The following is a 13,195-nucleotide window of genomic DNA, read 5'->3' as shown; positions in this document are numbered from 1 at the left end:
TGGTACTTGGTCCCAATTGAAATACATTAGCCGCTTTCACACCAAGTACTTTGCCGCACTTAGTTCCCGGCACTTAGTACCCCCATGGAACTAAAGAGCCGATCGCGTTCACACCGGAATAAGTTCCCTGAGGGAAGATTACGCAAATGAAGCCGCTGACGTCACTTCTTCTTCTGTTTTGGGTTTACTGGCAGGCCGCAAACCACTTCACGGTGTATACTGCCACCCAAAGTCCCCGGCCGGAAGTCCCCGGAGTTGGGGACTGGCTTCAGTAGAAGCTGCTGGGACTCCCAGCAGCTTCTACTGAAGCCTTCCGAGTAAATCGCCAGAACGCCAACACCTCCTCATCCCTCCACTGCTCCCATGTTTTTTTTTGTGTTGCCATGAGTTATTCTCTCTCCGTTGGTGCGCGATGCTAATGCTAATGCCAGCAAATACAATGGCGGCTGAAAAAAACTTTTCAGAGTTTTACGGGGTGTGGTTTGCAATTCGCCCAGCCAATCAGAAATTGGTACTTTTTTCTCCCCAGGATAGTCCCACCTCTCTAGCAGGCACTAAAAAGGGGTTAAAAGTTGTCATGAACTAAGTTCTCTTTTTGATGTGAACGCAAAATTCCAGGCACTATCGGAACTAAAAGGGAAAAGTACTCCGGTGTGAAAGCGCCTATTATTTCCTAAATGTAATTCTTCTCCTGTGAGGTGCCACTAATTCAATAATGATGAAGATAAGTCAGTCAGTTTAATAGTTTATTGACAAAGAAATGCTCCAGGTTATAAAGTAACTAAAACACACTAAAGCAGTGAAACAAGGAATGAAAGGAAGTTGATTCAGTAAGGTTTGAACTTTCTCTGCGCCCTCAGGAGAGCTATTCTCTGTTTGTCCTCCTCAAACTTTTTCCTTAGTTCAGCAATATCTGAAAAACAAATAAAGAATATACATAGTTAGCCCCAACAAGGCATTTTATTGTGAAAAGCTTCTTTATCTCCTACTATAGTCGGCAGGTAGAGTATCGTTGTCTACTTACGTTCTTTCTGGGTGTTTCTGTGCTGCCAGGTGTAGAAGTTCATGAGCTCCTTCCTCTTCTTCTTCCTGATCTCCTTCTGCAGAGTCTTCTTATTGGCTGCCTCGCTGTGGGGGCGGGCCTTCGTTCCTCTGGTGACTTTCACCCAGCCCTCCTCATCCTCCTGTTGCTGCTCGGCCTCCTCCTTCTGCTTCTCCTCTTCCTAAGAGACAGAAAACACATCTTAAAGTCCACATGTTGGATAGATGGGATTGAGACAATATGAGCTGCAGATTTCTCACCTCCTTTTTCCGTTTGTCGTAGCCCTCCATGAAGGAGTCGACTATTTTTTGCAGGTTATCCGTATGAATGAAAGATTCTGTGTACTGCTGAATCCATTCTGGTGTAAATAAGAGAAACAAATAACAGGAATGAGTCAAGAGGTGGATTTTATTTGTGTTTAAATGTGCTCGATAAACACGGATATTGTACTACTAGACTAATTTAAAAAAAATGGAAATGCAACGCAAACCGCCCTATTAATACATTACACCTGCAAAGATTGGTTAACCAAGGATTTTGTGTTCAACAAAAGATTTATTTTTACTAATTTGAGAATTGATTAATCCTTGAAGTCATTTTTCATGCAAAAACCGCTGCTTTCAGCCTCTCAAAAACAAATGTCCTGCTTTTCTCTGTTTCGATATCAAACTCAATATCTGTGGGTTTTGGAAAGACGGAACAAGACAACCTTAGACAGGCTTTTAGAAACTGGGATTAACATTTTCACGATTTTTGGACATTTTATAGACCAAATAATTAAATCTAGATAACAGGTTAATAGGTACTGAAAATAAAAGTTAGTTGCAGTTACATTCATCAGTGAGGCAAAACAAGGTCATTTATATAGCGCATTTCAACACAAGGCAATTCAAAGTGCTTTACAAGACATCAAATAAAGACATAAAGATTTAGTGCTACAGAAACCCATTATAAAATGATATTTAAATACAGTAGCACTCACTCTGTGTTCCTGTCTTCACCCGACGCTTCTCTGTGCAGACCACCAGAGGAACATTATGAGGGTGTGATTTAGCTGCTGCTATACTGGAGGAGTTTTCAAACACAACGTAGCCCACTTTGAAACCCTGGAAGGAACAAACAAAGACACAAAAAAACATTTAATTTTAATTCAGCTGATGCTTTTAACCAAAGTGACTTACAATACATGCAATCAACCACGGAGATAAACTCGAAACAGAAAGTATCCAGCTTTCAATGAGACAAACTATTTTAAGTGCTAAAAGAGCCAAATGCTACATAGCTAAGAGACACGTTTTTAATGTGTTTGTTATCATTGGCCACGGTGAAGAGGAATGGGAGGGTTTTCCGTCGGCAAACAGAAGATATGTAGTCTTTCTGCTGTCCTGGTATCAATAGAGAGCATGTTTCACCATTTCTTCAGCCATATAATTACCCTTAAAAATGCCGTATATGATAGTGGATGTTTTCTCATTCGATCAGAAAGAGCTGCTGACCTGTTTGGCAGCTGGTCTGAAGAACTTGGATATCTTGGGTCCAGAGTCCTGAGAGGAACCGGGATGGTCCCTCAGCTCCACGGACTGAACAGAACCGAACTGAGAGAACATCTGTTTGGCAACATCCTGAAACACAGACAGTAGCATCGCAAGAAATACTTTATATAAAAGGATAATACATTTTCATATTAAGAAATCATCTAAAAGCAGAGAGTGGTGTAAAGTAAGAACATGTACTCCAATACAAGTCAGTATTGAGTTAAATATTGTACTTTTACTACACTAAATGTATTTAATACCTTAAGTCACTTTGCAGATTTGGACTAATAATAGTATAAAACACAGTTATCACTTAGTAAGAGTTGTTACACCTGGAGAAAATTGACAAACTAAACAGCATTGAATATAATAATACAAATTAGTTCAACCTATACCAGCTTTGATAACACTTTAATGATCAATAATTATAAAACATCATATATATTATTCTGAAATGGACCAATCTGCACAATGACTACTTTTACTTTTTGTACTTTAACTATATGTTGATGCTGATACTTTTCTACTTTTACTTGAGTAACATTTTGAATGCAGTACTTTTATTGTACCAGAGTATCCCTACACTCTGGTACTTCTACTTTTACTTAAGTACAACATCCGAGTACTTCTCCCACCTCTGAATCACACATTTTGTTAAAACTCTGCATACTTTGAACTGTTTCTATAATACCTCTGAGCAGTATGGAGGGATGTTGAGCACAAACAGCGTCCGGTCCATCGGTCTGTGTGAGCTCCTCTCCGACCGGACTTTGTGCTCCTTCACGTACAGCTTGTGTTGGGCAACACTGTCTGAATTGAACTGTACAGACAGCACTGAGAAGAGACACAGCATTAAATTAAAGCCAAAACAATTAGACAGTAACTGTCTCAACAGGCAAACAGACTAACGTGTAATACACACTCACACCGTGTAAAACGGCAAGAACACTTCGAGTCAGAGATGTAATCACTATGTTAGGGGAAATCGGATAATAGAAGACTACATTGTGATGATAAATACCTGTAAATCCTCCAGGAATAACACAAGCCTGGTTACTAGCATGTTTCTTCTTGGACGGCGCCATTTTGGAATGAACTCTCACATCGGAAGTAGAATTAAAACGAAGTGCGTAGCGAAAAATAAAGTGTTTTAAAATAATAAAATAAATACTTCTAATGAATAAAAGCATCAACCACTTCTTATTAAAACATTTTAAATCAATAAACAAATATTTGGGATATGCACCAGTGATCTATTCAAGATTTAAAAAATAAAGGTAATTCAGATGCAATAAATATACAAGTGTTATTACTTGTACATTTTCTTACATGAAGATGCCAAACTAAATACAGCTATATTACCATTTCAGTGGCAATCATACATATTTGACTAAAAATAGGAAATGATCTGCTGCTGAAACGATATTAACTACAGAAAAGCAAGTTTACGGAAACTTCAAGTAGCTTATAATGATGCCATGATGAGAATATTGCTGAAGAGACCTCGATGGTCTAGTGCAGGCAGGGGTGTCAAACTCAAGGCCCGGGGGCCAAATCCGGCCCGCGACTTCATTGTATGTGGCCCGCAAGAGCTTGCAAAGAATATAATACGTTTATAATACGGTTACATGTCGATTTACAGAAGCACGTTGCCCATAAACTACATGTCCCACAATGCATCTCGTTGTGTGACATGCGCACTGAAGAGACTTGCAATTATTTGCCCTGGACTTCTGCTTTCAGGCGTAGTTAATTATGAAGTTATTACCCTATCCGATAATAATCCAATTCAGAGAAAATAATGTCATATAATACATTATTTTATATATATGATATATTTATATAAGTATATTTATATAGTCTTAAAAGTTACAACCGGACCTTTGAGTGCAACCATAATGCTAATGTGGCCCGCGATGAAATTGAGTTTGACACCCCTGGTCTAGTGCAAGTGAAATGTTTGTGGCTGCAGGAGTCAATACTCGACAAGCTGTTTTCAGAAATGTCATGTATAAATGTATTTGCCGGCTTAATGACTCTGATAATGAAATCCTCTTGGCCTTATCAAACATAAGGTTTAGTACTACACGCTACCAATCACAGCTGTGGAGACATTGGTATAGTTGTCTCTTTGTAGGACACTGATTTAAATTATTCTTAAACTATGAATTTTTTTTTATGCTGTGTATGTAATTTATGATATGTAATGTCTTGTTTTTTATCTGGACCCTGAGTCTGTAATACAGTTTTGATTGATTGATATATTACATTTGTTTTTAAAGATGAATGATTTTATTTATAAAATGTTGAGCACATCAGTACATTCCAGTTTCCATTTAACCTCATAACTAAAGACGGTAATATTAAAGTGCACCTATCATGCTATTTTTAGGCAAAAGCATAGGTCTCAGATATATAGAAAAATATAGTGTTTTGCTCAAAATACCAAACAGATCACCCATTCTAGCCATGCCTCATATCCCTCTATTTCACTTCCTGTTTCAAAAGTGTTGATTTGAGGTATAAAGCTTTTTTTTTTTTAAAAAGGAAATTGATAAAAAATAAAAAAGGAGGGGGCTGAGCTCATGCCGGCAGCTACTGTCTAAACTAAATACTGCCGTGATGAAACGCCATATCATGGATTATCAAGGATTATTTCTGAAACAGTATGGAGCTCAAAGGCTTTCTCTCTTGCCGGTTATACCACAAGGTGAGTTCCTTTTTATTTCCTGCTTCTTCACACACATGCTCTCCAGTACAGGTTAGCTCTGAGTGTTAGCGATGCTAATGTAAACACCATCCATATTACATCCAAAACAGTCGGGCATTGTTTCTGATAGGGCCGTGGGTGTAAAGCCAGCCTACATTTCCGATATTGCGTCATATCGGACGCAAATCTGGATCAGCTCCGTTGTACCCCCGTTTTTAGAGATTTGGGTACGGAGGAAAAGAGAGAGGGTTTTATTTTCTGACGCTGCGCGAGTTCCCCGACACACCGGGGACACATAGTTATGTATAAAAGACATAAAAAAGTGCATTTTGCATGATAGGTCCCCTTTAAGGTTGATTTGTAAATTCCCGAGCAGATCAGCCAACGAGAATTCCAGCTTCACAATAACCACATTTTTGGGGCTATTTCATTGTATATGGTAATATTAAAGTTGATGTATTAAAAAAATTGTAACTACAAATATAAATTGAACAGCTATGGTTAGTTTATAGAATCGAGAAATTCAAATAAACTAAAAGATAGTAGGAAAGAATAAATGCTGTTAATCAATAAACCATTTAGTCTGGTTTCTAGAAGAATGCATTTCATCCTTCATCACATGGCAGGAAAGACTCAGACAGCAATCTACAAAGCTAGATATTTAATGCTGACATTTCACAGACAGATCTGACCGCTCCAGTCTCTTGACTTACATACCAAGAAAGCAATAGAAAGTAATTTACAATCTTTGAACAAAAAGCATGTGTAAAGTATACTAGGAAGAATTAAATGCATACTGCTTTCTTTACTGGACAACCAAGTAAAACCAGTCACAAACGCAGCACACAGGAACCTCGATGCTACAAAGACGGTAAATAAAAAACAAACACAATAGGACTGTTTGAAAACTGGTTCACGGAAAACATGTCGTTTTATGAACATCTGTGATTAACCCACATTGAATGTCTGCTTAATTTCCTGTTCTGAAAAGGTACAGACAAACCTGAACGCACCTGTGTGGACGAGCCTTACACAAAATGTATCCCTAAATTACTCCAATGCGTCTCAATTGGTTTTCTAGGTCTTTTTGTCATATCCTTTATCTTGGAAAGGGGGGGAAATAAACTGGAGTATTAAAAAAAAAAACTAAACTTATCAAAATGGGCTGGTATTGCATTGACAGAAAGAAAAAAAAAATCCCAATATAATATTAATTTGGCATCCCCCAAGACATTGGATTAAACAAATCACATCACACTTTCCTTCCTCTAATCAGGAACAAACATCATCAACATGTTGTGCATCCACAAAATGTCCCGCCTGGAGAAGTCACGTTTATCAAATGTGTAAAAACCTGTTTCACATGAGTAGAATGTGGGCGTTTGTACGAGAACACTGAGAAAGCAGTAATGTGTGAATGAACAGACACTGGATCTATATCTTGATGCGGAAGGCGGTGGCCTGTGCGCTGGGGCTCTCGCTGGAGGAGCTGGACTGAGAGGTGGACTTGAACAGAGCTTTGAGGATCGTCTGAGGATCCACTTCGGGGGTCGGCTGAGAGGAGGCTCGCTGTCCGGCAGTGCGAGACATGAGGGAGGGGGGGAGGCCGTCTTTCTTTGTGCCGCCGCCGCCGCTGCTGGCGCCCGGGGTGTCACTGAGCCTCCTGGAAGAGCACAAAAAGGCGTAAAATATATATATAACCCATATACAGGGTTCCTGCCGGTTTCACCAACTCAAATTTAAGACTTTTTAAGACCACTTTGAATAGAATGTAAGACCTATTTCACGGCAAGAAAGTATGAAGGAAAATTGCTAGGAAAGAAGAAATTCGTCCCATAATTACTTACAAAGTCAATGTATTCATGTTCAACATAAGAACGATGACTGAACATAACAGCATAACAGTACACTGAACTGTGCTAGACAAAAAGTGTGTGTGTGAGTGTGTGTGTGTGTGTGTGTGTGTGTGTGTGTGTGTGTGTGACAAGAGCTATAGTCAGAGCTCTGCTGTCTTCATGCTGTTGTATGATTGGTGTTTAGCTACGGTATTTTAGCGTCCACAGCACCTCCGCTTTTAGGGTTGACGTAGACTCAAACGTCGCCCGGAGGTCCCCCGATGTTGTTGCGGAAGTAGCTGCACTAGCCAACGCTGCACTAGCTAACGCTACATTAGCAAAACAAACGCTAATTTTGTTTGCAAAAGGTGCAGCGGGCTACACACACATTCCCCATCACTGGTTTCAACCAAGCACTAAATTCGATGTTTTCCAACCAAATACGGTTGAATTTACACTTCCCCATATTTATTTGTAAGTAGATTCGAAGATACCTAATTTCTGACTGCCGCTAGCTGAAGCTTGGTTGCTAGGTTACTAGCTGGGTGTTCTCCGATAAGGGGTCGGGGGAAACAAAATTAATGATTACTGGTTCCATGTTGATTTATTTCAATACAAATTGTTGGGGGGAACTGAAAGGCTCTTACCGTACTGGTTACTTTGCAGCCCGGACATTTCCCCCAAAACACATTTAGACGCGATCGCAACACAGAAGTACCTTTCAAATCCCATCATTTTTAAGACCTTATTTTTTTTATCATATTTAAGACCCCGCGGGAAGCCTGTATATAGTGTTTCTGTCAGCTGGTTATTAAACTGGTATGAGGTGGTACAGGCCTAAAAATGTTATGTTTCTAATGTGTTTCATGCTCCTAATGTCTTTCATTTTTGTAAAGCACTTTGAATTGCCTTGTGTTGACAGTGCTGTATAAATAAACTTGCCTTGCCTACATGTATGTTGGTTTAGCCTTTCATAGTGTTTATTTGTCAGATAGTGTACAGATTTTTATCTTTCACGGTCAACTTGTATAGATTTTCTTTTTTAGTTCCGTTTTATTTTCTCTTTTGAGATGTTTATATTCTATATTTCTACTCTTATTTTCCCAGTTTGTGACCAATAAAGTATATCTTATACGTTTTTATTCTGTTTAAATGTAGATGACAATATGTAGGCTAAGAGCTAAGTTGATTTCTTTGTGTTAAGCCCCGGACACACCAAGCCGATTTTGGCCGTCGATGGATGTCAGGCCGTCGATGAGCGTCCTGTCGCCCTACTCAGATTGGTGTGTCCCGCACCGTCGTGTCTTTTCGGCCCTGCCGACACCTTTTTGGCTGAAAACAAAGCAATCGGCCAAAGGCTGTCGGTCAAACAAATCACTCTGATTGGCTGTTCAGCTAGCGAATCCGTGCATGAGAAGCGAAACGGAAGTGAGGGACGTAAACAAACTATTTAAGAAGGCAAATCTGAGATTTCATTTAACTCCAGCTCTCGACACAGGTTCGGTCTTTTTTCCGGTTGTTGCCTCTTTTGAATGACGAATACACACTACCGCCACCTGCTGGTAAGGAGAGTTATTGCCATTCACGCATGCGCAGTTCGTACGTGCTACTTGGCCGTCGGTTGAAGTCTTTGCGGTGTGTTCCAGTGCGACTGTTGGCCAAGACGCAGAAGACGTGAGGCGACACAACAGTCGGGTCCGTCTGTGTGAGTTCTTTGGTGTCAGATTGGCGTGTCCCTACCTTTAAGTGTTACGGCGTATGCTTGCCTAGTATTTATTTGTTTTGAGCGTTATGCAGGAGTGTAGTGACAGGACAGGATCTATTTGAAAGCCTACTTTTCAATAACACATACATCTACATGCCTTCATATCAGTTGTTTTTAAGCTCATACTGTTCGATTCATTTCTCTCATTTGTCCAGGGATATTAAAATGTCCCGGACACGCTGACCGGCAACAACATCAACTTTGTTTAAAAAAAAAATGCAGTGACAGTTGCAATGCAAAGAGCCTTACATTCTTACACTGTAGCCAATGCCGTTCACATTTCCCTGAAGCTAAAAGTGATTACATTATTTTAATCAAACCGTATTGGGAGTGGCCAAATTGGAAACAGAATGGCCACTGATTAGACTGAATAACCTAAATACAAAATGTGGTCTCTGAGTAATTGCCTCATCACAGGCGGCTCAATGTACAACAAAGTATTTGCAAATTAAGTAGAAGCAATGTCACTTTTCTTGATAATTAAAATATACGAGTGGTTTAGATCGAGTGCAGAGGAAATAGAGTATGTGCAGTAAGTACAGATCAATGTGAAATGAACAAATGAAGCCTGGTGGGCTCACTTACAATAGAATGGGCTGATCAGAAGTGATGACATTGCCCTGAATATGGAGGTTACACTTCATGGGTTGACCTGAGGGAGGACAAGAAGACAAGATAAGCAAAAAAAGAACATGTTCAAACTCTATAAAGCTTGATAATGGCAATCTCTGTGATACTAAGTAGGTCAAATTTGGAAAATGAATCAGAAAACTCCACCCTTTAGTCATTGACAGAAGCCAGTGAAAACCCAGAGAGCCATTTAAAGTGCATCCTTGCTACTGGCACTCACCGTCCAGGCAGCGGTTGTTGTACTTCCTGTATGCGCTAACGGCGTCATCTTTACGCACAAACACAACCTCGGCCACGCCCACCTTCGCCAGCCGCGCTCGCTTCAAAGCCCCACACACACAGAACAGTTCCTGAGGACGAACGGATGAGAACAAACACACTTTAAAAGAGTGATCAAAGCACTATAGCACTTTACTCAATAGCAAATGTACCAAAATGTTATTGGCAGTCACTGAGATGAACTCACCACTATGTCTTCCTCAGTGACGCGGGGGTGCAGGTTGTTCACCGTAATTTTGGTCCCTTCCAGAGGACTGAAACTAGGCTGGAAAAAATATAACATCTCATTATCAAGCATATGTGATTAAAAAAAAAAGGCAGAGTGGTAAGGTTGTGCAAAATGCAAAGATAGTCATGTTTGCCATCATTACAGCTACAGCTTTGAACGTCTTGCCGCGTGCCAAATGCAGATTACACTGAATATTATGTTTAGCTGCGGTCAATCTACAAAAGATAGGCAAGGCAAGATTATTTATATAGCAACACAAGGCAATTCAAAGTGCTTTACAAAAATGAAAGACAGTAAGAGCAAAAAACACATTAGAAACATTAAAAAGCAAAAGATAATAAAACATGAATAACACAGGACATGAATACAAGTTACAGTGCAGTGTAAGATGTGAATAGTTCAATTAAAAGCAGCGGCAATTCAGCCTGGATTTAAAAGTAGTGAGAGTTGCAGCGGACCTGCAGGTTTCTGGGAGTTTGTTCCAGTACCCCAAACCAAATTCTCACATAAAAGGCATGGTGTGCATACTGATAAATGTTTACCTGTGGGGGGGCGGGAGCAGGGGGGCTGGTTTCTGCTGAGCTCTGCTGCAGAGTCCTGGAGACGGGCTTTAAGGCTGCAGCTGAGGGCCGCCCGGCAGACATGCTGGGGTTCGGTCGGGTGGGGGCCACGGGGGGAGGAGGGCGGGAAGGGGCCGTGTACGAATCATTTTGAACCACTTTGGTGATCGGACCTGACATGGAGAATGTGGAGCCCATTGTTCCAGGCTGTGTGAAGGAAAGGAAGTTCATTTAATGCAGGAGACAGACACTCATGTAGCAAAAATACAATCATTCATTTGGTCTGTGTGCTGATTCAGACAGAGTGCAGCTCTTACCCGTGACTTGAGCATATGATTAGCTGTAGCCATCTTTACTTGTTTATTGTGGGGGCCATCGTGCTCATCTGAGAGAGGCTGTGGGAGACAACAAACATTTGAATACCATGTTTACCAATCTTAGTCATGAGAAAGAAAAATAGTTTTCTTAAAACATGCCAAGAAAAACACTCTACCTGTGTATTTGACCGCATTCCACTTGACAATCCTACTCCCATTGGACGTTGCTGTAAATAAAAGGCATCAAATATTAGAATACAGCATGTCAGTGTGCTTTTACACTTCATCAAGTCTATGCAAGCTGTCTCACTTGCATGTATATTCTAGACACAATAGGTCTATATCACTTCATTTGGCGTCATAAACAGCTTACACTAGCCCATTGAAACAATCCACAGCAAGAAGGGAAACGACGAGATAGAAAGAGCCGTTTGATTCTAAGAAGAGAGTCACTTACCTGGATGGTCTTGGTTATTTTGAGGGGGTGTTCAAAATCTGCCTGTGTCGGTGTCCCTCCAATGTTCCTCTTGAGGCTCAGTCTATCCCGAGCATCCATCACTCTCTTATTAGTGCTCAGCTGTGGCGACGCGCTGCCCCTCAAACCAAGTCCTTGTGCAGTCGGGTTAAACTGCCTCGAGTTCAGACCGGCCAGATTATAGTTGCTTTGTATCTGCATCTGTGGCACAAATGTCTGGCCCTGCAGATGTTGTGTTACTGCCATCTTTGGCATTGTCTGTGCAGGGACAGCGAACAGATTTGGCCCCTGTTTGCGTGAGTTGATCATCTGCCGAGCATCCTGCACCCCCCCTCCTCCTCCTCCCCTGCCACGGATTTTAAAGCGAGCATCCTTCTGAACCAGCTTCTCCCTGGCATCTTTCACTTGAAATCCTGAGGGATCAAATGTTGAAAATTAGGAGCGAAAGACGTATAAATCCTCTAAACTTGATTTGTTTTTTTTTACTCAATATAAAAAGGCATGTGATTTCAGCCAATAATGCCATTACCTGCTCCTGGTCCGAGCCGCTGTCGGACATCATTAGCCCCAATCTTCTGGCGAGCATCAAAGCTTTTGCCAACCGCTCCTGCACCTCTTCCAAACATTGGTCTGACACACAGAAAAACAAGAGTTTATTTAAGTGAATCAATGTTAAAGCAAAACCCACCAGGATTCTGAAGACAGGGCTTTATTCGACATTTTAAAGTTCATGAAAACTCACATGAAAAGTTCAATATTTTGACAGTAACACTTAAATTAGAAGAGTTTTTATTTTAATTGCAATGCTGAAATAATGTGTTTTGTCGCCCAGGAAAAGGAAAACACATTTAAGAGCAGTCATATCGGGCCCTGCTATTTGCACAAACAATTCGAGTATATAGATTCCTCTGTACTTTCTCACACAATAGTGGAGGAAGGAAATTGTGTATACGTTTTAAACAATTGTTTGAACAAGCCACCACCCTAGTTTAACCTAGTGGTTGTACCTTGAGTAAAAGCTAGCTTGATTAATATTAGCTTGCAAGCTAGCTACACCTGGCGAATGAAGCTACAAACACAAGCTAACTCGTCACAAGAGTTTGTGTTGATGCGACTTATATACGTTTTGTAGGATTTTCCTGAATTTACCCATATTCAGAGGTGGGATAGTACTCCTATCTTGAGTAAAATTAGAAATACCAGAGTGTAGGAATACTCTGTTTCAAGTGAAAGTCCTGCATGTAAAAGGTTACTAAAGTACAAAGGTATTGGCATCAAATATATACTTAAAGTACCAAAAGTAAAAATACTTGTACAAATTGGCCCATTTCAGAATAATATATATATATTATGTTTTATCAAAGATGGTAACGGTGCAGCTAGTTTCAATTACTTTATATGCTGCAAAATGTACGTAGTTACTTAACACCTCTGCTCATATTTTATATATTTAACAGTGAATGCTTCGGAGAAAAAGGCCTAAAGCTCAAATATACATCGTAGCCAAGCTAGCCTTTAGCTTACTGTTAGCTTGCGGTATTTTACCAACAATAAAAGCTCTCAATTCACGTTATTGCTTAAGAAATGTTACTACAAGCTTCCTTGTCCTTGATAAACAAATATGTATCAGCTCGTGGATGTGTTTTATTACCGTTTCGCTGGTGCCTTGAGGTTAATACCGCGCTGTCGTATAACTTCATCCAGGGAGACGTCTGCCATTTTCTAACACAGCCTCACTGCGCATGCGTATAGGATACGATTTTCGCTGGCGCTACGGTAAACGATTTGGGCCAGAATGCAAACACGGTTTTCGAAACT

At 40.4% G+C, this 13,195-nt stretch overlaps 2 protein-coding genes across 2 annotated transcripts; both read right to left on the bottom strand.

Annotated features, from left to right (window-relative positions):
• Window positions 1–733: 733 nt before the first annotated feature.
• On the bottom strand, window positions 734–3,683 carry rrp7a (ribosomal RNA processing 7 homolog A). Its single transcript, XM_034143178.1, has 7 exons — window positions 3,599–3,683; window positions 3,269–3,411; window positions 2,539–2,664; window positions 2,025–2,148; window positions 1,303–1,400; window positions 1,025–1,223; window positions 734–913 (listed from the first exon to the last, which is right to left on the bottom strand). The coding sequence occupies exons 1-7, from the start codon at window positions 3,660–3,662 to the stop codon at window positions 828–830; spliced, it is 840 nt and encodes a 279-aa protein (XP_033999069.1). The 5' UTR covers window positions 3,663–3,683; the 3' UTR covers window positions 734–827.
• A 2,250-nt stretch (window positions 3,684–5,933) lies between these two features.
• Window positions 5,934–13,143, bottom strand: poldip3 (polymerase (DNA-directed), delta interacting protein 3). Its single transcript, XM_034143299.1, has 10 exons — window positions 13,029–13,143; window positions 11,907–12,007; window positions 11,360–11,790; window positions 11,079–11,129; window positions 10,903–10,980; window positions 10,568–10,792; window positions 9,984–10,061; window positions 9,738–9,867; window positions 9,473–9,539; window positions 5,934–6,950 (listed from the first exon to the last, which is right to left on the bottom strand). Exons 1-10 carry the CDS (start codon window positions 13,094–13,096, stop codon window positions 6,722–6,724), a joined length of 1,458 nt encoding a protein of 485 aa, XP_033999190.1. The 5' UTR covers window positions 13,097–13,143; the 3' UTR covers window positions 5,934–6,721.
• Between the last annotated feature and the right edge of the window lie 52 nt (window positions 13,144–13,195).

The sequence above is a fragment of the Trematomus bernacchii genome, unplaced genomic scaffold, assembly GCF_902827165.1.
Source record: "Trematomus bernacchii unplaced genomic scaffold, fTreBer1.1, whole genome shotgun sequence".
Classification (NCBI taxonomy): Eukaryota; Metazoa; Chordata; class Actinopteri; order Perciformes; family Nototheniidae; genus Trematomus; species Trematomus bernacchii.
Note: the sequence above shows the minus strand (reverse complement) of the source record. Positions and strands in the feature narration are given on the sequence as shown.